Genomic DNA, 24,416 nt, shown 5'->3' with positions numbered 1-24,416 from the left:
TGCAATGGTCCGCACTGTCCTTACCTTAGTGGTCTTCGACCGTGCTGTGGTGGCCTGGAGAGACGTGCCAGTGTTAATGCACTTGCATAGACGGTGTGGTCCGCTACTGTGTTGGGACTGTGATGTCGTGTGACAGTGTGGTGCGGTGCTGGGGGTGTGATGTGCTGCAGTGTTAGTGGTGTGGTGTGGTGTGCTGCAGTGCTGGGGCGTGGTGTGGTGCAGCACTGTTGATGTGGTGTGCTGCAGTGCTGAGGATGTGTTGTGCATCACTGCTGGGGTGTGGTGTCCTTCAGTGCTGAGGATGTGTTGTGCATCACTGCTGGAGTGTGCTTTGGTGCAGTGCTGGGGTGTGGCGTGCTGCAGTGCTGGGGTTTGGTGTGCTGCAGTGCTGGGGTTTGGTGTGCTGCAGTGCTGGGGTTTGGTGTGCTGCAGTGCTGGGGGGGTGTGGTGTGCTGCAATGCTGGGGTGTGGTTTGCTGCAGTGCTTGGATGTGGTGTGGTGCAGTGCTGGGGTGTGGTGTGCTGCAGTGCTAGGGGGTGTGGTTTGCTGCAGTGCTGGGGTGTGGTGTGCTGCAGTGCTAGGGGGTGTGGTTTGCTGCAGTGCTGGGGTGTGGTGTGCTGCAGTGCTAGGGGGTGTGGTGTGCTGCAGTGCTTGGATGTGGTGTGCTGCAGTGCTTGGATGTGGTGTGCTGCAGTGCTAGGGGGTGTGGTGTGCTGCAGTGCTTGGATGTGGTGTGCTGCAGTGCTTGGATGTGGTGTGCTGCAGTGCTTGGATGTGGTGTGCTGCAGTGCTTGGATGTGGTGTGCTGCAGTGCTTGGATGTGGTGTGCTGCAGTGCTGGGGTGTGGTGTGCTGCAGTGCTGGGGTGTGGTGTGCTGCAGTGCTTGGATGTGGTGTGCTGCAGTGCTAGGGGGTGTGGTTTGCTGCAGTGCTTGGGGAAGTGCCTGGCATGCATACCTCGCACCCACACCCTACACCCGCACCCACCACACCTCATCCACACCTCACACCCACACCTCTTCCACACCTCACACCCACACCTGATCCACACTTCACAACCACACCTGATCCACACCTCACACCCACACTTCACACCCTCGTCTCACACCCACACCTCACACCCACGTCTCACACCCACACTTCACACCCACGTCTCACGCCCACGTCCCCACCTGCCACATCCTGGAGCACCCATGGCCGCTGAGCTGGGTGGTCAGAGCCAAGGCAAACATCTCAAAATAAAGGAGAGGATCCTCGTGGTCTGGGAGCGTCCCGGGAGCGAGCCAGTCCCATCCGTGGCGGGACGTGGTCCCCGACGGAGAGGTAATGATCCAGACTTGACCAGTCATGTCACGAGGGAATGGCGCACCCAAGACATAGGTCATGACACATAGTCATGTCAGGTGAGTGTTGCTGCTGCCAGTGGATAGTGACATGAGCAGGTCGTACAGAGAATGTTGCTTCATTTTGTCTCGAGTCACTGGTTCATCTGTGTCGAGTCACTGGTTCATTTTATGTCGAGTCACTGGTTCATCCTGTGTCGAGTCATTGGTTCATCCTGTGTCGAGTCGAGGGATGAGTTTGTTATCTTCTGCATGACAACCATGATGACAGGTTATGTGTTTGTTATCCTCTGCATGACAACCGTAATGACCAACTTTACTCTTAGAAACATTGTAGATGCTGACACTCCCCCCTCCCGCTTGCCTGGGACGGTAGGGTGTGTGTGTGTGTGTGTGTGTGTGTGTGTGTCCTTACCTGTCAACCTCCCGTGCACCTGAGGTCATCCATGGCTGTTGCTTGGCACAGAGAACGTCAGCGTTATCTGTGCCTCATAGTCTGTTCTTTGTCTGTCTTCATTTCTTAGTTCTGTGTAGTTATTTAGTGACTGTCATGTGTGTGTGTGTGTGTGTGTGTGTGTGTGTGTGTGTGTCACAGTTTGGACAACATCTGTGTCACCAGTTAGGCACCGTCTGTGATCGTATTCCGTCATATGCCACACTCATTATTTTCTGTGTCACTATTTGACCTCTGCGTCATGATGTATTCCTGTACCTCTCTGTGTTACCGTGACCTCATCTGTGTCTCACTGACCTGTGTGTATGTTCCAGGACCCCCTGTAGTGAGCAAGTCGTGTGACGACCTACACCGAGTGAGCGCCCCCGTCCACCCCACCGGCAGTAGGTCCGAGGGCTGCCTCCTCACGCTCCTCCTAACCCCCTCGCTGCTGCTCACGCCTCGGAGCAACGCCTCGCCTCACACCGCGCCCAAGTACCGCCTGTGGCGCGGGTTCAGCCGCAGCGCCAGGGACATTAGCATCGCACCGCCGTACGGCCCGCCGAGACCCGCCGTCAGCCTGGCTGTCATGGACAAGCTGACGCCGCGAGCGGCGCGCCCCGTGCGCCACAAGGCCAGCACCTTGCCCTTACTCCGCCTCAGGACCGCAGCCCATGGGTCGGCGGCACAGGGGTTTCGTGGCTCTCCTGCGACGCCTGAGTCCTAGGCTGAAGAGGACGCCCTCACCGGACCGCCCCTGGGTGAAGGTGGAGCCTCGGCCCGCCGACCGATCCTCCGTTGCCTCAGACCACAGCTTCGAGACGGCCTTACAGGTGCGGTACCCGGAGATGGCCCCGTGCGACGTCTCCCGCGTCCAGAACCACGCCTACAATGTCGCGAACGTAGGGCTGGACAAGAGCGAGGGAGGCCGTGGCAGCCGGGGAGGTCTGAGCGGCCTCCTCACCTCCCTGTGTTCGACCAAGCAGGGGCGACATGATAAGAGCAGCTCGAACAGTGTGGCCCATGACAAGCGTGGCGACAGGGACAGCGCCTCTCGGAAGGAGCGACAGCCCCGGGACCCTGGTGACGAGGGTGGTGACGGCCGTCAGGACGGTGACGCCACACACCGCCCGTCACGACCTCACACCCAGGTCAGTAAGTATTCCCTGGGTCGCCAACCCTACACCCATTTTCCTGTTCTTAGTGACCCCCGACATGCCTTGGGTGGGGACGTTAGTGAGGCGGGTATGTGGCCAGTATGCGGCCCAGCTCAGGCAGTATGTCAGGGCCTCCATACTCCGCCCGCCTTACAAATGTAAACGCACCCCAAGATCACGATAACAGTGTCTTATGTTATCTTGTGATAACCTTCCCCTAGATCACGATAACAGTGTCCCGGGGTTATCTTTTCAAGGTGCCACGAGCCAATACGATGTGTCCCAGGGAGAGGGGGATGACCTCACTAAGTCAGACATGGTAACGTAAGCAATCACTTGAGCATCAGGGGGAAGTGTTGATGGTGTAGATGACGTAGGTAGGAGCAACAGGAGGAGCAACGCATCTCCTGTGGTATGTTGACTGTCGAGAAGCGGAGGAGGTCGTTGGAGAAGGCGGCCCGGGGGGAGCGGTTCTGCGTACCCGAGACACCAGACAGTCAATTAACCTTCATTTAGAGAGAGAGTTAATGAAGTGGCATCTTAGTTCATTGAGTAGGTTGTGGTGTGCCAACGTCTCGCCACCTCCTCTGTACCTCATCCTCCCACCTCGTTACTTGCTGTAATATGTATCAGTATCATCTGTCTGATACGCTACACTTAGAGAAATGACAGTGGAATGTCACTTTATCGTAACTAACTTATCCTAACTTACATCATTATATATCTCTTTCTCTTTTTTCTACACGATCATTTCCACGTCTTTTGCATACCCGATCTCACGTCTCGTTCTCCTTTCCAAAGTGGACGTTATTGGCTCCTCCTCCCCCACGTCTCACATGTGCCCATCAGGTCAGAGGTTCATCTCTTGAACTTGTCGCACACTTCTGATCTCCGTCATCATCTTGACCTTCCCGCTCCCTCAAGTCTTTCGCCTCCCAACTCACACACACACACACACACACACACACACACACACGAGCCCGAACAGGGCGAGTGCAGGCTAGACAACTCAATGCCAAATGCACCTCGTTCAGGGGGAGGTCATGGTAGTGATGGTAAAAGGTCATCCTCATCTTCTCAGGTCACGATGGGGATAAGATTAAGACAAAATATTGACATTTTGGTTTTGTTCTCCATGTCTTGTGATGGTGGTGTAGTGTTGTGGTGATGGTGTTGTAGTGTTGTGGTGATGGTGGTGTAGTGTGGTGATGGTGTGGGTGATGGTGGTGTAGTGTGGTGATGGTGTGGGTGATGGTGGTGTAGTGTTGTGGTGATGGTGGTGTAGTGTTGTGGTGATGGTGGTGTAGTGTGGTGATGGTGTGGGTGATGGTGGTGTAGTGTTAGTGTGGTGATGGTGTGGGTGATGGTGGTGTAGTGTGGTGATGGTGTGGGTGATGGTGGTGTAGTGTTGTGGTGATGGTGGTGTAGTGTTGTGGTGATGGTGGTGTAGTGTGGTGATGGTGTGGGTGATGGTGGTGTAGTGTTAGTGTGGTGATGGTGTGGGTGATGGTGGTGTAGTGTGGTGATGGTGTGGGTGATGGTGGTGTAGTGTTAGTGTGGTGATGGTGTGGGTGATGGTGGTGTAGTGTGGTGATGGTGTGGGTGATGGTGGTGTAGTGTTAGTGTGGTGATGGGGCGGGTGATGGTGGTGTAGTGTGGTGATGGTGTGGGTGATGGTGGTGTAGTGTTGTGGTGATGGTGTGGGTGATGGTGGTGTAGTGTAATGACTGAACATGTCACCGACTTGCTGACAGTTTCCTACACTAATTGTACTTCTTCTACCCACAGGATACGCCTGACATCCCAGCTACCACCGTGCCCTCTCTACACCTCCACCCTACCCAGGTGAGTATACCTCCACCCCCTGCCCAGGTGAGTCCACCTCCACCCTACCCAGGTGAGTCCGCCTCCACCCTGTCCAGGTGAGTCCACCTCCACCCCCTGCCTAGGTGATTCTACCTCCACCCTCAGCCCAGGTGAGGCCACATCCACACTGCCCAGGTGAGTCCACCTCCACCCCGCCCAGGTGAGTTCACCTCCACCCCGCCCAGGTGTGGGTGTTGCCGATGTCACAACAAGACCGCGGCCAAGTGTACCGTGACGAATACCTCACATAGAGGCTCCTCGACCCAGGCGGGTCCCAGGCACCTGGTAGGTCGCCAGCGATATAGGTACGATGTACGACCCGGAGACTCACCGGAATACCTCCAGCTTACCTTAAAGACGAGTTAGATAATATGTTTTACACGCAACTTGTAGATTAAAAGGGAGGGGGAGAAAGAATGCTCATTCAGCCACAGAAATCGTAAGAAACATATGAATGAGATAAGCGGCCCGACCAACGTGTTGCTCCCAAAAATGGAGAGAAAGGGACCAGTTTTGTGGTACAGAGGTTAGCGTCGCTACCTCTCAGTTTTAAGGGTCCGTGTTCGAGTCCCGGGCAGGACAGTTGACTAGGCTGGCTCAGCTCTCATCTATGCCTCATGTGTGAGTTGGTGGTTACTCGTATGAGGGATGTAATTGCTTGTCATATGATACTCATTGTATCAAGTCGACAAATGGATGTTATGTGACACTCTCCCACACACACACACACACACACACACACACACAGGGACACATGTCAGAGGATCCTTCTCGAAGTAGATAAGTGGCAGCAACAGTGTGCCGAAGGGCTGAGTCCTTGCACCGTTGTTCTTCTTGATCTTGAGAAATGACTTGTTAGAAGTGATCAGACTCGTACCTGAATATGTTTGCAGATGATGCCCCGGTGGTGAATCATAATGGATTGCGCCAGGGTAACTGCGTAACCAACATGTTTAGACCGAGATAAAAACCAAAGTTGGCGTTTATATATATATATATATATATATATATATATATATATATATATATATATATATATATATATATATATATATATGGTAGATTGATTACGCCACAAGTTGATATCAAGTAATGAAGATGGGACGTATTGAGAAGAGAGAGAAGGACTTGATGTGAGTATTATTTAGGAGCAAATAAGTTGCAGGAATCTGTTGGTGAGAGGGACATGGGAGTCGACATTGTACTTAGTCCGTCACATGTTCAGTAACGTGAAGCAGTTGTGAAGGAGACAGACTGTCTACTGATAATGTTAGACTCAGAAGGAAATGTTCAGCAAACTGTTACGTCCAGCCTTAGGCCAAAACTGGTGGCCGCATCTACAGAGGCACAAAGAACCAATAGAAAAGGTACAGAGGAGGTCGACAAAGATGGTACGAAATTTTAAGAGCTGAGTTACAGTGAGAGGCTACAGAGGCCATGAACATCAGGGAAGAAAGAAAAATAAGGGGTGACTTGATCACACCCATCAAGTTTCAAAACCAGTTTGGTGTCGTCCACTGGTCGTCGTCATATTGGTCGTGGCTGGACTGCGAGTCGACCCGCCCTTCCCCTATAGTCGTCGCTGGTGGGGCTCGGGTCATCAAAGTCATGTTGGCCACCTAGCGGGTCGTCCCACTCCCTCGTAGGAGACGGTGATGGTGGCCGGTCGTCAGGGGGAATGGTCGTTACCCTGTGAGTGGTTCCTCTCCATGTGGTCGTCGCTGGGAATGTGAGTTGTGAGTGGTCGTCATGGTGGTTACCCCTGGGGTCGTTGTTCTCCCTCCTCCCCCGTGTGGTCGTCGCTGGTGGGAGGCAGTTGTTACGGTGCTGTGCTTAACCAGGAAGTCACCCCCGGGTGGTGGAGTCTGGCCTGCTCCTCCTCCTCCTCCTCCTCCTCCTCCGGCAGCGCCCCCGTCAGTGCACCGGGCGAGAGCCTCCTCCAGTGGGCGTGAAGGTGACACTCCAGGCCAAGGTGGGGCTTCCGGTGTGGGTGGGAGGCGGAGACAATGGGGAAAGTCAGGTGGGGGAGGGGTGGCGGCCCGCGATCACACCACAACGGAGGGATGACACGTTCTTCCCTCCCTTCGAGAGCGTTGCGTGTCATGTCGGACAGCACTACGGTGACAAGACCTTGACTCGAGCGCTGGGGACACACTCGCCCTCCCGCTACGTTCCAGTACGCCAGTAGGAGCGTGAGTGTGTGTGGGAAGTGGTCACACCACAACGGAGGGATGACACGTTCTTCCCTCCCTTCGAGAGCGTTGCGTGTCATGTCGGACAGCACTACGGTGACAAGACCTTGACTCGAGCGCTGGGGACACACTCGCCCCCCCGCTACGTTCCAGTACGCCAGTAGGAGCGTGAGTGTGTGTGGGAAGTGGTATCTGGCCTTGAGGGTGTGTGTGTGTGTGTGTACTGCGGGGATGTGCCCGGGGCGTGAGAGCTGGCTGGCGGCCTGACCTCAAGGTGCTCTCCCTCCGCCCCTACACTCACGCCTCTCCTGGCTACACACCTACACACGCCACACCGTCCATGGCCCGTGCCTCTCCTACAGTCCTCGTGTAGATGTTTTCCGGAGGCATGATTAGCTCAGGTGAGAGTAAAGAGAAGAGTGAGGGATGGAAGGAAGGAGGCGTGTGAGTGTGGGTGACTGTGCCAGTCGCCGTCCGGACAGTGTGTCGACAACACCTCGCCTCCGCCTCCTCTGGTACCACACAGCTCCCCCCTCCTCCTCCTCCTCCTCCTCCTCTCTCGACCCGTTCCGCAACACCGCTACCGCCGCTACACTGCATGATACACACAAACACACACACACACACGCCACTTGCTACACATCCTGCGACACATTCTACACCCCGCGCTACACCCAGAACAAGTGTACAGTGCGTGCAGGAAGCCGCGTCATAGTTAACTGTGTGAGCGGGGAAAGCTGAAACAGGAAGGTGGTGGAGTGAATGGCGTTTCAGTGTGTAGTGGAAGAACAGAGATAAGGTGGCGCTCTTACCCGGGTTCAAGACGCGGGTGAGGGTGAGGCAGTGGTGTGAGGGCCCCTGCCCCCGGCCCTATCTTGCCCCTCGCACGGTAAGTTGTACCTCCTGATCTTGGTGCATGACTCCCGGTAACTCCTGATACCATGGTGTACCTCCTGGTATTAGTGCATGACTTCCAGTAACTCCTGATACCTAGTTGTACCTCTGGTATTAGTGCATGACTCCCAGTAACTCCTGATACCATGTTGTGCCTCCTAGTATTAGTGCATGACTCCCGGTAACTCCTGATACCTAGTGTACCTCCTGGTATTAGTGCATGACTCCCAGTAACTCCTGATACCATGGTGTGCCTCCTAGTATTAGTGCATGACTCCCGGTAACTCCTGATACCTAGTTGTACCTCTGGTATTAGTGCATGACTCCCAGTAACTCCTGATACCATGGTCTGCCTCCTAGTATTAGTGCATGACTCCCTGTAACTCCTGATACCATGGTCTGCCTCCTAGTATTAGTACATGACTCCCTGTAACTCCTGATACCTAGTTGTACCTCCTAGTATTAGTGCATGATTCCCAGTAACTCCTGATACCTAGTTGTACCTCCTGGTATCGGTACATGACTCCCAGTAACTCCTGATACCAAGTTGTTCCTCCTGGTATCGGTGCATGACTCCCAGTAACTCCTGATACCAAGTTGTTCCTCCTGGTATCGGTGCATGACTCCCGGTAACTCCTGATATTAGGGTGTACCTCCTAGTATTAGTGCATGACTCCCTGTATCTCCTGATACTAGAGTGTACCTCCTGATATTAGTGCCTGACTCCTTGGTAATTCCTGATACCAAGGTGTGCCTTCTGTTATTAGTGCATGACTCCCGGTAACTCCTGATACCAAGCTTGTACCTCTTGGTATTAGTGTAGTGAAGTAACTTTGAGCGGAGAGACGTAACTGCAGGGAGGTCAGCGATGAACTATTGATGTCTGAATGGTGAAAATTAGCATATTGAGAGAGAGAGAGAGAGAGAGAGAGAGAGAGAGAGAGAGAGAGAGAGAGAGAGAGAGGTGGTAAGAGAGAGCGGTGGTGGACACAGGACACGCGCCTCACCATCACCACACACACACACACACACACACACACACATGCTACGTGCCACATCCACCGACACTCCAGCGTGAAGAGGGAAGACCTCAGACGTGAATAACGGGAGACTGGGAGACGTGATTTGCTTTATATATATATATATATATATATATATATATATATATATATATATATATATATATGGCTCTCTCTCTCTCTCTCTCTCTCTCTCTCTCTCTCTCTCTCTCTCTCTCTCTCTCTCTCTCTCTCTCTCTCTCTCTCTCAGTATGCTAATCATTGCTTCCAGAAAGCCCCAGAGGCTGGGAGGGACGTGGGAGGTGGCTCTTAGGAGGGCGGAAGGCACAGAGGCTACAGACGAGGGCGGTGGCTGCTGGGGAGACACAGAGGCTGGGGAGGTGGGCGGAGGCTGCTGGGGAAGTGGGGCGGACACTGGGGAGGTACATGGGCGGCGGCTACTGGGGTGGAGGAGGAGGAGGGGGGGGGCGGACACAGAGGCTGGGGGACGTGAGAGATGGGTGCTGGGGGAGGGTGGCCTCTCCGGCAGGCAGCTCCTCATGTAACCCGGCGTTCCTGTCGCAAGACACCAGCACCACCTCCAGGAGAGCTGACTGTTCGTGGACGCCTCCTGCATGAGGAAGGTACCTCCCTCATGGTACAGGCAGACCACGCCTCCTCCTGCAGGAGGAAGGTAACTCCCTCATGGTACAGGCAGACCACGCCTCCTCCTGCAGGAGGAAGGTAACTCCCTCATGGTACAGGCAGAGCACGCCTCCTCCTGCAGGAGGAAGTTACCTCCCTCATGGTACAGGCAGACCACGCCTCCTCCTGCAGGAGGAAGGTAACTCCCTCATGGTACAGGCAGACCACGCCTCCTCCTGCAGGAGGAAGTTACCTCCCTCATGGTACAGGCAGACCACGCCTCCTCCTGTATGAGGAAGTTACCTCCCTCATGGTACAGGCAGACCACGCCTCCTGTAGGAGGAAGGTACCTCCCTCATGATACAGGCAGACCACGCCTCCTCCTGTATGAGGAAGTTACCTCCCTCATGGTACAGGCAGACCACGCCTCCTCCTGTATCATGTATCGTACAGTTTAACATAAGATCACGTCTTGTGTAAGATGATGTAAAGTATTTGTTATTGCTTGTGCCAGAAGAGTGCGTGTCATGTGCTTGTAAACATTACTTGTGCCAGAAGAGTGCGTGTCATGTGCTTGTAAACATTACTTGTGTCAGAAGAGTGCGTGTCATGTGCTTGTAAACATTACTTGTGCCAGAAGAGTGCGTGTCATGTGCTTGTAAACATTACTTGTGTCAGAAGAGTGCGTGTCATGTGCTTGTAAACATTACTTGTGTCAGAAGAGTGCGTGTCATGTGCTTGTAAACATTACTTGTGTCAGAAGAGTGCGTGTCATGTGTTTGTAAACATTACTTGTGCCAGAAGAGTGCGTGTCATGTGCTTGTAAACATTACTTGTGCCAGAAGAGTGCGTGTCATGTGCTTGTAAACATGTGTCAGAAGAGTGCGTGTCATGTGCTTGTAAACATTACTTGTGCCAGAAGAGTGCGTGTCATGTGCTTGTAAACATGTGTCAGAAGAGTGCGTGTCATGTGCTTGTAAACATTACTTGTGCCAGAAGAGTGCGTGTCATGTGCTTGTAAACATGTGTCAGAAGAGTGCGTGTCATGTGCTTGTAAACATGTGTCAGAAGAGTGCGTGTCATGTGCTTGTAAACATGTGTCAGAAGAGTGCGTGTCATGTGCTTGTAAACATGTGTCAGAAGAGTGCGTGTCATGTGCTTGTAAACATGTGTCAGAAGAGTGCGTGTCATGTGCTTGTAAACATGTGTCAGAAGAGTGCGTGTCATGTGCTTGTAAACATGTGTCAGAAGAGTGCGTGTCATGTGCTTGTAAACATGTCAGAAGAGTGCGTGTCATGTGCTTGTAAACATGTGTCAGAAGAGTGCGTGTCATGTGCTTGTAAACATGTGTCAGAAGAGTGCGTGTCATGTGCTTGTAAACATGTGTCAGAAGAGTGCGTGTCATGTGCTTGTAAACTCTACTTTTCTTAAGGAGGACCGATTCTGGAGAGGAAGGCTGAGTTCTATAGCTGGTGTAACCAAGACATGATGGTCGTAGGTCATGGTATGAGAGCTATAGCTGGTGTAACCAAGACATGATGGTCGTAGGTCATGATATGAGAGCTATAGCTGGTGTCACCAAGACATGATGGTAGTAGGTCAGGGTATGAGAGCTATAGCTGGTGTAACCAAGACATGATAGTAGTCGGTCATGGTGTGAGAGCTATAGCTGGTGTAATCAAGATGAGAGCTATAGCTGGGTTGTAACCAAGATGAGAGCTATAACTGGTGTAACCAAGATGAGAGCTATAGCTGGGTTGTAACCAAGATGAGAGCTGTAGCTGGGTTGTAACCAAGATGAGAGCTATAGCTGGTGTAACCAAGTGAGAGCTATAGCTGGTGTAACCAAGATGAGAGCTATAGCTGGTGTAACCAAGTGAGAGCTATAGCTGGTGTAACCAAGATGAGAGCTATAGCTGGTGTAACCAAGATGAGAGCTGTAGCTGGTATAACCAAGTGAGAGCTATAGCTGGTGTAACCAAGATGAGAGCTGTAGCTGGTGTAACCAAGTGAGAGCTGTAGCTGGCGTAACCAAGTGAGAGCTGTAGCTGGCGTAACCAAGTGAGAGCTGTAGCTGGTGTAACCAAGTTGAGAGCTATAGCTGGTGTAACCAAGTGAGAGCTATAGCTGGTGTAACCAAGATGAGAGCTATAGCTGGTGTAACCAAGGCATCGATTACTGCAGCAGAGGCCGCGGTGCGTCTTGCCCGGTGGGCCGCGTTCCCGTCGACCTTCCCTGCCTCTCTATCGGCTCTTGCAAGGCCCGACCTCCCGCCCTTATGGCTCTGTATGGTCGACTGGTCGGTGGCAGAGTTGTTATGTATGGTCGACTGGTCGGTGGCAGAGTTGTTATGTATGGTCGACAGGCCGGTGGCAGAGTTGTTATGTATGGTCGACTGGTCGGTGACAGAGTTGTTATGTATGGGCGACTGGTCGGTGGCAGAGTTGTTATGTATGGGCGACTGGTCGGTGGCAGAGTTGTTATGTATGGGTGTCTGGTCGGTGGCAGAGGTGCTGTGTATGGGCGGCTGGTCGGTGGCAGAGGCTCTGTGTATGGGCAGCTGGTCGGTGACAGAGTTGTTATGTATGGGCGAGTGGTCGGTGGCAGAGTTGTTATGTATGGGCGACTGGTCGGTGGCAGAGTTGTTCTGTATGGGTGTCTGGTCGGTGGCAGAGGTGCTCTGTATGGGCGGCTGGTCGTTGGCAAAGGTGCTGTGTATGGGCGTCTGGTCGGTGGCAGAGGCTCTGTGTATGGGCAGCTGGTCGGTGGCAGAGGTTCTGTGTATGGGCAGCTGGTCGGTGGCAGAGTTGCTATGTATGGCGGCTGGTCGGTGGCAGAGGTGCTCTGTATGGGCGGCTGGTCGGTGGCAGAGGTGCTCTGTATGGGCGGCTGGTCGGTGGCAGAGGTACTATGGGTCGAATCCATCTTCTGCAATACAAACGTACTTCTCTCTCTGCAGTGTTGCGTCATATATCAACACTGGCATTGTGTTGCTGGCGCCGCCTCTCTATTGTGTTGACGGGACTGATACACCGTCTTCTTTAGGAGCGGCATCACCGTCCACGCACTCCCGTCACCCGTCACTGGCCACCGTTGGACAGTAATGTGACCTGGGGAGTGAGTGAGTGTGTCTTGTGCACTGGCCCAGGGATGGGGAGGTTCGTGACGTGCCACAGTGGCCAGCGGGTCGGGGGAGAGCCACGCCTCCTGGCGCCGTAACCAACCAACCTCCTCCTCCTCTCCTCCTCCTCCTCCTCAACCTATCTCATTTCTCCACCCTCCCTTGCCGCTATACCTCCCCCTCCTTCTTCTCTCCTCCAGCCTGTTCATTGCCCCTATCTTAACTCTGCTTGCCCCTCCACCCCACACCCTAACCCCAGCCTGCTTGCTCCTCCTCCTATGTCTTTTCTCCCTTTCTTCGGTTGGCAAGATAGTCCTCTCTTTCCTCTCTCACTTTCCTCTCGCTAATTTGACTTTCTTTTATATTTTCGTTTTCTCTCTTTTTCGATGACGTCCTCCGGTTTCATGGATGACACATACATACACACACACACACACACACACACACACACACACACATACATGATCGCCATTTTCCGCGTTAGCGAAGAAGCGCTAGGAACTGACGATGAAAGGCCACATTAACTCATCCATTCTCTCGCTGTCATGTATAATGCACCAAAACTACGGCTCCCTATCCTCCACCATTCTCTATGGATCTCTTCATGGTTTACCCGGACCGCCTCATGTGCCTTGGTTTACTTCAATAACAGCACGTCGACCCCTGTATACCAAATCGTTCCAATTCATCCTATCCCGTGCTGGCCTTTCACCTTCTTGCACGCTCAGGCCCTGATCACTCAAAATCGTTTTCCACTTCATCCTTCCGTCTCCACTTTCGTCTACTCCCTTTCCCGTGTTCCCTCCACTTCAGACACATATATCCTTTTTTGTCAACCTCTCCTCACTCATTCTCTCGATATTTCCAAACTGTTTCAACACACTCTCCTCTGCTCTCTCAACCACACTCTTTTTATTACCACACATCTCTCTTACCCTTTCATTGCTTACTCGATCAAGCCACCTCATACCACATACTGTCCTCAAACATTTCATTCCACCACTTGCTTTTGTCCGGTACACCAGACTGTAAGGTACCCAGCAGCTGGGGTGCTCAGGGCCCGGTACACCCGGCTGTATGGTACCCAGCACCTGGGGTGCTCAGGGCCCGGTACACCAGACTGTATGGTACTCAGCACCTGGGGTGCTCAGGGCCCGGTACACCAGGCTGTATGGTACCCAGCAGCTGGGGTGCTCAGGGCCCGGTACACCAGGCTATATGGTACCCAGCACCTGGGGTGCTCAGGGCCCGGTACACCAGGCTATATGGTACCCAGCACCTGGGGTGCTCAGGGCCCGGTACACCAGACTGTATGGTACCCAGCAGCTGGGGTGCTCAGGGCCCGGTACACCAGGCTATATGGTACCCAGCACCTGGGGTGCTCAGGGCCCGGTACACCAGACTGTATGGTACCCAGCAGCTGGGGTGCTCAGGGCCCGGTACACCAGGCTATATGGTACCCAGCACCTGGGGTGCTCAGGGCCGTTGCACTGGGCGCTTCACACAAGAGAAAGTCCTAAGCGGTGTTGACACACTAGTTGGTCTTTGTCCCGCGACTTGTTTTCTAAATATTCCTCGTTTTCTCTTTAACTACATTTTACGCCCTGTTCTTGGTCCTGTTTGCCTGTGGTACCCATGTAGGTCTGTTGGCCTCGCCACTCCTCCTCCTCCTCCTGTCGCACTTTGCCATTCTCCTCCTGCCCTTCACACCACCAGCTGCCACTCCTTCTCCTCGTGTTCTTGGAGCTCCTGTTCCCTGGCAACACCCAGCCACTGCCGTGGCTTCCCTCACCACACCGTGATGACGCCCACGAATCCCTGGCAGGTCGGGCCGACCCGCGCCGTCTTGCCTCACTCCCCGATCAGCGGTGATGCTGCGGCTCGTCCCACACGTAACGTGTGACGCTGAATATCGACATATGTTACGTGACATTAGTGTCACATCTTTGTTCGTAACGACTGGCGTTCATGTGGCGTGGTAGGAGTGGTAGGATTGGCGTCCTGTGGAGGGCAGGTGGGGAGCCCAGGTGCTGCTCGTGTGGGCGCGCGTGTGGGCAAGTTCAGCGGCCACGCCCACGCCTACACGGGCGGGCGGGGCCTCACCTTGATTAGCTGGCTGGATGTCGGGATTTAGTATGTTGGAGGAGTGCTGGTCCTGGGGGCAAGAGCTGGTCCTGGAGAGGACAGTGGTCCTGGGAGGATGGCTGGTGCTGGGGAGGAGAGCTGGTCCTGGGGAAGAGGGCTGGTCCTGGTGAGGAGTGCTGGTCCTGGGGAGGAGTGCTGGTCCTGGGGAAGAGGGCTGGTCCTGGTAAGGAGTGCTGGTCCTGGGGAGGAGTGCTGGTCCTGGGTAGGAGAGCTGGTCCTGGGGAGGATGGCTGGTCCTTCACCTTTACATATACTCGATAGCTGCCCCTCACCACTTCCCACAATAATAGGTCAGACTTCAACATATGTGGCCTATACCTGGCCATCACCAGCCTATACCTGGCCATCACCAGCCTATACCTGGCCATCACCAGCCTATACCTGGCCATCACCAGCCTATAGCTGGCCACACCAGCCTATACCTGACCACACCAGCCTATACCTGGCCACACCAGCCTATACCTGGCTACATCAGCCTATACCTGGCCACACCAGCCTATACCTGGCTACATCAGCCTATACCTGGTCACACCAGCCTGTACCTGGCCACACCAGCCTATACCTGGCCACACCAGCCTATACCTGGCTACATCAGCCTATACCTGGCCACACCAGCCTATACCTGGCCACACTAGCCTACACCCGGCCATCACCAGCCTATACCTGCCCACACCAACCTACACTCGGGCACACCTGCCCACACTACCCCACACCTGCATGGCCATGTGGCTTGGGCCTTGCGTGCGGTCCAGGGTCACAACATGGCCACCATGGAAACCAGGGAAGGTCCCTGTCATTATCGTGCGCTGCATAAGGTAGACTCCAGCTGGTAACCTTCAGCGCCGCGCGTCGGGAATTTTAAACTCTAGGAGGGACGCCCCCCGTCCCCCCCCCCCCAGGACACGTATTACCTCCTCAATGGAAGCGGGATTGATGCTAGAAATGTTAGGTCTTCACAATAATGGTACGTGGAATGAACGTGATGATGGGAGTCAGGTTTTCTACGTCTCGCTAGATGGTAGACGTGTGTCCTCCCCCATCTAAGCTTGATGAGGTTTTGAGAGAGATTTGCGGACGTGAACCCGACACACGAAACGCACCCATTTGCCTGGTTACTACGGTCGAGGTTGTCTCCCGTGCAGCCAGCGCCGCCAGCAGTAGCAGAGCCATTACAGTCCACCGTGCGTGCCCTTCACATGACGGTCGACCAACCTCCCCTCCGGCCCTGCGACGTACCACTCTCACTCTCGCGCCGTCGCTGCGACGCCCTGGGCACGGAGGAGAGGACGCGGTTAGGTCGGCCAGCCACCCTAGGCAACACACGCCCCGGCTCACGTCCCCCGCACGTCAGGTCGGGTCGTGAGTCCCGAGGCCTGGAATCAGTGTGCTAGAAATCGAGGACGAAGCCCCAGTGGCCTGGAGTGAGTGCGACAAGCTGGCGCGTGGCACCAGCTCCTCCTGTAGACCAGATGAACACGCGTCGCTCGGGACGCTGCTCCTCCTGTGGGCGAATGTTAACTCTCACCAGAAGACTTGGCCGTGGTGTGACCCACCCCAAGGCCCTCTTTAGAATGGGAGGGGTCTAAGAAAACCCCCTTCACTCGCCTGGAAGCTAGGGTTCGAACCCTGCCCTATATTCTCTCTTGAGCCGGGATTTCGATCCCCAGTCAGAGACCATATAGTCCACACGCCTGGGTTCGACTCCACGCAGGACAGTCACACATGAAAGTGTGGTCGTACCCAGAGCTTCCTGCATTCCTGGGTGTAGTACGCGGGGTTGTACGACACGCCCACACACACACACACACACACACACACACACACACACGCGCGCCGCTGCCTGGCGAGCAGCTCCCTCGATCCTCCAGAGTTACAGAACGTCATGTTATATTCATGTGACGTACGTCCGCCTGGCATCCATCCCATTCGTCAAGAGTTTATGACGAGTTTTGTAACTGGATGTTCGTCCTCGAGAGGTAGATGAGGTAGAGGTAGCTGACCAGAGCTAGGACGCCGCCCCTCGAGAGGTAGATGAGGTAGAGGTAGCTGACCAGAGCTAGGACGCCGCCCCTCGAGAGGTAGGTAGATGAGGAGTACTGCTGACCAGAGCCAGGACGCTGCCCCTCGAGAGGTTTAGAAGGAGGAGATGAGGGAGGCGAACACAGCAGAAAGTCCTGTCGATCGTGGGGGTGAGGGATTGTGGCGTTGTGTTGGTGTCTCGGGAGGCAGGGTCGTGTACTGCTACCCCAGCCCAGCAGACGTGTCCATTGTGCCCGGACGACTCAGATCTCTCCTGACGGACGGCGTGTCTCTCCTGGTCGCCCCCTCTGTCTCTTGTATCAGTCTCGTCTCTCCCGAACCTGCCGCTTTATCTCCCAGGCTATCAGGGTGTGTCCTGGGGCTAGAGATGTCTCTCTTGATTCACTGTTGTCTCGCGTGAACACTTGCTGTGTCTCCTGAGCCGTCATAGTCTCGCCGGTTTACTGTTATCTCCCTCGGTTCACCGGTCTCTTTTAGGTCAACGGTGTCTCTTTTTGGTCGACATTGTCTCCCCTCGGTCTCCGTTATCTCTCTTAGGAAGCCGTTATCTCCCCTAGGAAGCTGTTATCTCGCCTGAGTCGCCTCTATCTCTCTTAGATCACCGTTGTTCTCTCCAGGACTACCGTTAGCCTTCTGAAAGACCGTTGTCTCCCCCTGGACAACGGTTGTCTCCGCTGGAGTACCGTTGTCTCTCCTGGCCCACCGTTGTCTCTCCTGGCCCACCGTTGTCTCCGCTGGAGTACCGTTGTGTCTCCTGGCCCACCTTTGTCTCTCCTGGCCCATCGTTGTCTCACCTGGCACACCGTTGTCTCTCCTGGCCCACCGTTGTCTCCACTGGAGTACCGTTGTCTCTCCTGGCCAACCGTTGTCTCTCCCAGCCCACCGTTGTCTCTCCTGGCCCACTGTTGTCTCACCTGGCGCACCGTTTTCTCTCCTGGCCCACCGTTGTCTCTCCTGGCCCACCTTTGTCTCTCCTGGCCCACCTTTGTCTCTCCTGGCCCACCGTTGTCTCTCCTGGCCCACGTTGTCTCTCCTGGCCCACCGTGGTCTCTCCTGGCCCACCGTTGTTCCCTTCTAAACAAAGCTCGTACCAGGATCATGGTTGGTCTGCTGTGGTGAGGGTGTCGCCGTCTGACCAGTCAGGAGTGTGTGTGGGCGGCCGAGGCTGTGTGTGTGTGTGTGTTTGTGTGTGTGTGGGTCCTCAGGGTCAGCCCTTCTGACCACAGCCGCGCCTCACAGACGGCCAGCCACCTCCTCACCAGCACCAGCAGCAGACCACGCCTCCTGCCCAGTCAGTGGTCCTGCTCTTGGGAAATGAGATGAGCGAACAACAGCGAGATAAAGAGGCGAACACAGCAGAGATGAGAGAGGCAAACACAGCAGAGATGAGAATGGCGACCACAGCAGAGATGAGAGAGGCGAACACAGCAGAGATGAGAGAGGCGACACAGCAGAGATGAGAGAGGCGAACACAGCAGAGATTAGAGAGGCGAACACAGCAGAGATGAGAGTGGCGACACAGCCGAGATGAGAGAGGCGACACAGCAGAGATGAGGGAGGCAAACACAGCAGAGATGAGAGAGGCGACACAGCAGAGATGAGGGAGGCAAACACAGCAGAGATGAGGGAGGCGACACAGCCGAGATGAGAGAGGCGAACACAGCAGAGATGAGGGAGGCGAACACAGCAGAGATGAGGGAGGCGAACACAGCAGAAAGTCCTGTTGATCGTGGGAGTGAGGGATTGTGGCGTTGTGTTGGTGTCTCGGGAGGCTGGTGAGGGCGGAGGACCCAGCAGCTGGGCCACGGAGGACTGAGGGACAACAGTGAGCAAACTCCTTCTGGATCGTTGGCAGTGAGGATCCACGCCTCTGCCTTGGGCGACCTATCGTCTCTCTCTCTCTCTCTTGCGGTGAGAGGAAGTTGTAGATTTAAAGACAATGGCGGACATAGACGTGCATGAATGTTAGAAGACGCACCATGGCGATAAGGAGCCCATGGAGGTAGAACCCGCTTAGCACGACAGCAGGAAGACCAGATAGCATAGCCATCGGTCGCCACGACCTGGCCTGACCTTCCCACTGTGGGCGGGTGAAAGGCTGGGGAGTACTTCATGGGGGAGGGAACAGGTTCGACCATCGCTCTTGGCCACCTCAGGTGTTGAAACGCTCGCACCCCAACACACGCCAGCCGGGGCCCCACGTGTTTGTATACCACCTCACCCCTTCCCCTCACACACACACACACACACACACGAGACCTGGAACGTGCCTCGCCAGTGTGTTTTACTGAGTGGCAGAAACACAAAGAAATCCCGGAGGAGGTCCACAGGAGTGGAAGGACGGACGTTGCCAGAATAGACTGACCCACGCAGGGAGGAGGGAAGCTCCTACATCCGCTCACTTGGGAGGAACGTAGGATCACGGGAGACATGATAATCCCCCCTCCAAACTTCGTTGTAGGCAACGACGTTCAGTTCTCTGAAGCAAGAGAGGAAGACAAGGGGTCACGCGCAGGATGAGTGCGCAGGAGGGACACATGAGGAAGCATTTCCTCAGTAGCAGGAGCAGCAGTGTCGTGGGGGCTTCGTGCTGCCCTCTGACCAGAGATGAAGCAAAGGAGGACAACGTGGGAAAGTTCAGCAGTGTGTGTCATCACGGGAATGTCAGGTTGGAGGAGGTGGCGCCCTCGCTTAGGGAAAGCTCATTCTTCAAGTGCACAGAGTCAGCATTACCTGTGTCAGACTTACAGAGTCAGCATCATCTGTGTCAGACTTACAGACAGAGTCAGCATTATCTGTGTCAAACTTACAGGGTCAGCATTACCTGTGTCAGACTTACAGACAATCAGCATTACCTGTGTCAAACTTACAGAATATCAGCATTACCTGTGTCAGACTTACAGAGTCAGCATTACCTGTGTCAGACTTACAGACAGAGTCAGCATTACCTGTGTCAGACTTACAGACAGAGTCAGCATTACCTGTGTCAAACTTACAGAATATCAGCATTACCTGTGTCAGACTTACAGAGTCAGCATTACCTGTGTCAGACTTACAGACAGAGTCAGCATTACCTGTGTCAGACTTACAGACAGAGTCAGCATTACCTGTGTCAGACTTACAGAAAGAGTCAGCTGTACCTGTGTCAGACTTGCAGACAGAGTCAGCATTACCTGTGTCAGACTTGCAGACAGAGTCAGCTGTACCTGTGTCAGACTTACAGAAAGAGTCAGCTGTACCTGTGTCAGACTTGCAGACAGAGTCAGCTGTACCTGTGTCAGACTTACAGAAAGAGTCAGCTGTACCTGTGTCATACTTGCAGACAGAGTCAGCTGTACCTGTGTCAGACTTGCAGACAGAGTCAGCTGTACCGGTGTCAGACTTGCAGACAGTCAGCATTACCTGTGTCAGACTTACAGACAGAGTCAGCATTACCTGTGTCAGACTTGCAGACAGAGTCAGCATTACCTGTGTCAGACTTACAGACAGTCAGCATTACCTGTGTCAGACTTACAGACAGTCAGCATTACCTGTGTCAGACTTGCAGACAGAGTCAGCATTACCTGTGTCAGACTTGCAGACAGAGTCAGCTGTACCTGTGTGTGTGATAAAACGAAATGACTGAAATATGCTTATTATGACGGAAGGATTGCTCTTGAAATGATATTTGCTTTGACGTATGAAACATTATTGCCCCGCAGCTGATGCCCTGGGAACAGAGAGGCGTCCTAGGAACGGAGAGGTGTCCTAGGAAGAGAGAGGTGTCCTAGGAATAGAGAGATGTCCTAGGAACGGAGAGGTGTCCTAGGACGAGAGAGATGTCTTAGGAATAGAGAGGTGTCCTGGGAACAGAGAGGTGTCCTAGGAACAAGGAAATGCACTAGGAATAGAGAGGATCCCTGGGAACAGACGTGCCCTGGGAAAAGAGAGATGTCCTAGGAACAGAGACGTGCCCTGGGAAAAGAGAGATGTCCTCAGAACAGAGACATGCCCCGGGAAAAGAGAGATGTCCTAAGAACAGAGACGTGCCCTGGGAAAAGAGAGATGTCCTAGGAACAGAGACATGCCCTGGGAAAAGAGAGATGTCGTAGGAACAGAGACATGCCCTGGGAAAAGAGAGATGTCCTAGGAACAGAGACATGCCCTGGGAAAAGAGAGATGTCCTAGGAACAGAGACGTGCCCTGGGAAAAGAGAGATGTCCTAGGAACAGAGACGTGCCCTGGGAAAAGAGAGATGTCCTAGGAACAGAGACGTGCCCTGGGAAAAGAGAGATGTCTTAGGAACACCACACACTGCCCATCCCCACCCCACCACACACTGCCCATCCCCACCCCACCACACACTGCCCATCCCCACCCCACCACACACTGCCCATCCCCAGCCCATCACACACTGCCCATCCCCACCCCACCACACACTGCCCATCCCCACCCCACCACACACTGCCCATCCCCACCCCACCACACACTGCCCATCCCCACCCCACCACACACTGCCCATCCCCACCCCACCACACACTGCCCATCCCCACCCCACCACACACTGCCCATCCCCACCCCACCACACACTGCCCATCCCCACCCCACCACACACTGCCCATCCCCACCCCACCACACACTGCCCATCCCCACCCCACCACACACTGCCCATCCCCAGCCCATCACACACTGCCCATCCCCACCCCACCACACACTGCCCATCCCCACCCCACCACACACTGCCCATCCCCACCCCACCACACACTGCCCATCCCCACCCCACCACACACTGCCCATCCCCACCCCACCACACACTGCCCATCCCCACCCCACCACACACTGCCCATCCCCACCCCACCACACACTGCCCATCCCCACCCCACCACACACTGCCCATCCCCAGCCCATCACACACTGCCCATCCCCACCCCACCACACACTGCCCATCCCCACCCCACCACACACTGCCCATCCCCACCCCACCACACACTGCCCATCCCCACCCCACCACACACTGCCCATCCCCACCCCACCACACACTGCCCATCCCCACCCCACCACACACTGCCCATCCCCACCCCACCACACACTGCCCATCCCCAGCCCATCACACACTGCCCATCCCCACCCCACCACACACTGCCCATCCCCACCCCACCACACACTGCCCATCACCAGCCCATCACACACTGCCCATCCCCACCCCACCACACACTGCCCATCCCCACCCCACCACACACTGCCCATCCCCACCCCACCACACACTGCCCATCCCCACCCCACCACACACTGCCCATCCCCACCCCACCACACACTGCCCATCCCCACCCCACCACACACTGCCCATCCCCACCCCACCACACACTGCCCATCCCCACCCCACCACACACTGCCCATCCCCACCCCACCACACACTGCCCATCCCCAGCCCATCACACACTGCCCATCCCCAGCCCATCACACACTGCCCATCCCCAGCCCATCACACACTGCCCATCCCCACCCCACCACACACTGCCCATCCCCAGCCCATCACACACTGCCCATCCCCACCCCACCACACACTGCCCATCCCCACCCCACCACACACTGCCCATCCCCAGCCCATCACACACTGCCCATCCCCAGCCCATCACACACTGCCCATCCCCACCCCACCACACACTGCCCATCCCCAGCCCATCACACACTGCCCATCCCCAGCCCATCACACACTGCCCATCCCCACCCCACCACACACTGCCCATCCCCAGCCCATCACACACTGCCCATCCCCACCCCACCACACACTGCCCATCCCCACCCCACCACACACTGCCCATCCCCAGCCCATCACACACTGCCCATCCCCAGCCCATCACACACTGCCCATCCCCAGCCCATCACACACTGCCCATCCCCAGCCCATCACACACTGCCCATCCCCACCCCACCACACACTGCCCATCCCCACCCCACCACACACTGCCCATCCCCACCCCACCACACACTGCCCATCCCCACCCCACCACACACTGCCCATCCCCACCCCACCACACACTGCCCATCCCCACCCCACCACACACTGCCCATCCCCACCCCACCACACACTGCCCATCCCCACCCCACCACACACTGCCCATCCCCACCCCACCACACACTGCCCATCCCCACCCCACCACACACTGCCCATCCCCACCCCACCACACACTGCCCATCCCCACCCCACCACACACTGCCCATCCCCAGCCCATCACACACTGCCCATCCCCAGCCCATCACACACTGCCCATCCCCAGCCCATCACACACTGCCCATCCCCAGCCCATCACACACTGCCCATCCCCACCCCACCACACACTGCCCATCCCCAGCCCATCACACACTGCCCATCCCCACCCCACCACACACTGCCCATCCCCACCCCACCACACACTGCCCATCCCCACCCCACCACACACTGCCCATCCCCACCCCACCACACACTGCCCATCCCCACCCCACCACACACTGCCCATCCCCACCCCACCACACACTGCCCATCCCCACCCCACCACACACTGCCCATCCCCACCCCACCACACACTGCCCATCCCCACCCCACCACACACTGCCCATCCCCACCCCACCACACACTGCCCATCCCCACCCCACCACACACTGCCCATCCCCACCCCACCACACACTGCCCATCCCCAGCCCATCACACACTGCCCATCACCAGCCCATCACACACTGCCCATCCCCACCCCACCACACACTGCCCATCCCCACCCCACCACACACTGCCCATCCCCAGCCCATCACACACTGCCCATCCCCACCCCACCACACACTGCCCATCCCCACCCCACCACACACTGCCCATCACCAGCCCATCACACACTGCCCATCCCCACCCCACCACACACTGCCCATCCCCACCCCACCACACACTGCCCATCACCAGCCCATCACACACTGCCCATCCCACCCCACCACACACTGCCCATCCCACCCCACCACACACTGCCCATCCCACCCCACCACACACTGCCCATCCCCACCCCACCACACACTGCCCATCCCACCCCACCACACACTGCCCATCCCCACCCCACCACACACTGCCCATCCCCACCCCACCACACACTGCCCATCCCCAGCCCATCACACACTGCCCATCATTAGCCCATCACCTGCCCATTCCCAGCCCATCAGGTGGACGTGGCCGACTGCCTGAGACTCGTCGGGTTTCCTACAACAGTAAACCAACGCGTTATGTCAGGACAGCTGAACTCGTAAGCTTTCCCTGGCCCCGGAACAGATGGCTGCAGTGACCAATACAGCTGGAATGTGTTACCAGCTGTCGGGGGCACGGCTGGACCCGACTGTGTACCTAACATATGGCTGTTTGATGTTGTATAGATTTTTGATGTTAGCTGACACGGTACGGGCAACTGAGGCCCTAATCAAGGCCAACCCATTAACGCTATATATATATATATATATATATATATATATATATATATATATATATATATATATATATATATATATATATCCTCAGACATAGGATATGATAAACTAAAGTACTCACCGTTTTTATCTCTTTCCATTGGTGATTGTTGCATATATATCTCTTC

At 55.4% G+C, this 24,416-nt stretch overlaps 1 protein-coding gene across 1 annotated transcript in view; it reads left to right on the top strand.

Annotated features, from left to right (window-relative positions):
- The window catches only part of LOC139746926 (uncharacterized), a 210,077-nt gene that overhangs the window by 70,557 nt on the left and 115,104 nt on the right, over positions 1-24,416 (top strand). The window contains 3 exon segments of the mRNA XM_071658611.1: positions 2,111-2,421; positions 2,423-2,926; positions 4,721-4,777. Of these exon segments, the coding sequence (XP_071514712.1) occupies positions 2,111-2,421; positions 2,423-2,926; positions 4,721-4,777 (872 nt within the window).

The sequence above is a fragment of the Panulirus ornatus genome, chromosome 66 (genome assembly GCF_036320965.1).
Source record: "Panulirus ornatus isolate Po-2019 chromosome 66, ASM3632096v1, whole genome shotgun sequence".
In the NCBI taxonomy this organism is placed as follows: domain Eukaryota; kingdom Metazoa; phylum Arthropoda; class Malacostraca; order Decapoda; family Palinuridae; genus Panulirus; species Panulirus ornatus.
This window is presented reverse-complemented; position numbering and strand designations above follow the sequence as displayed.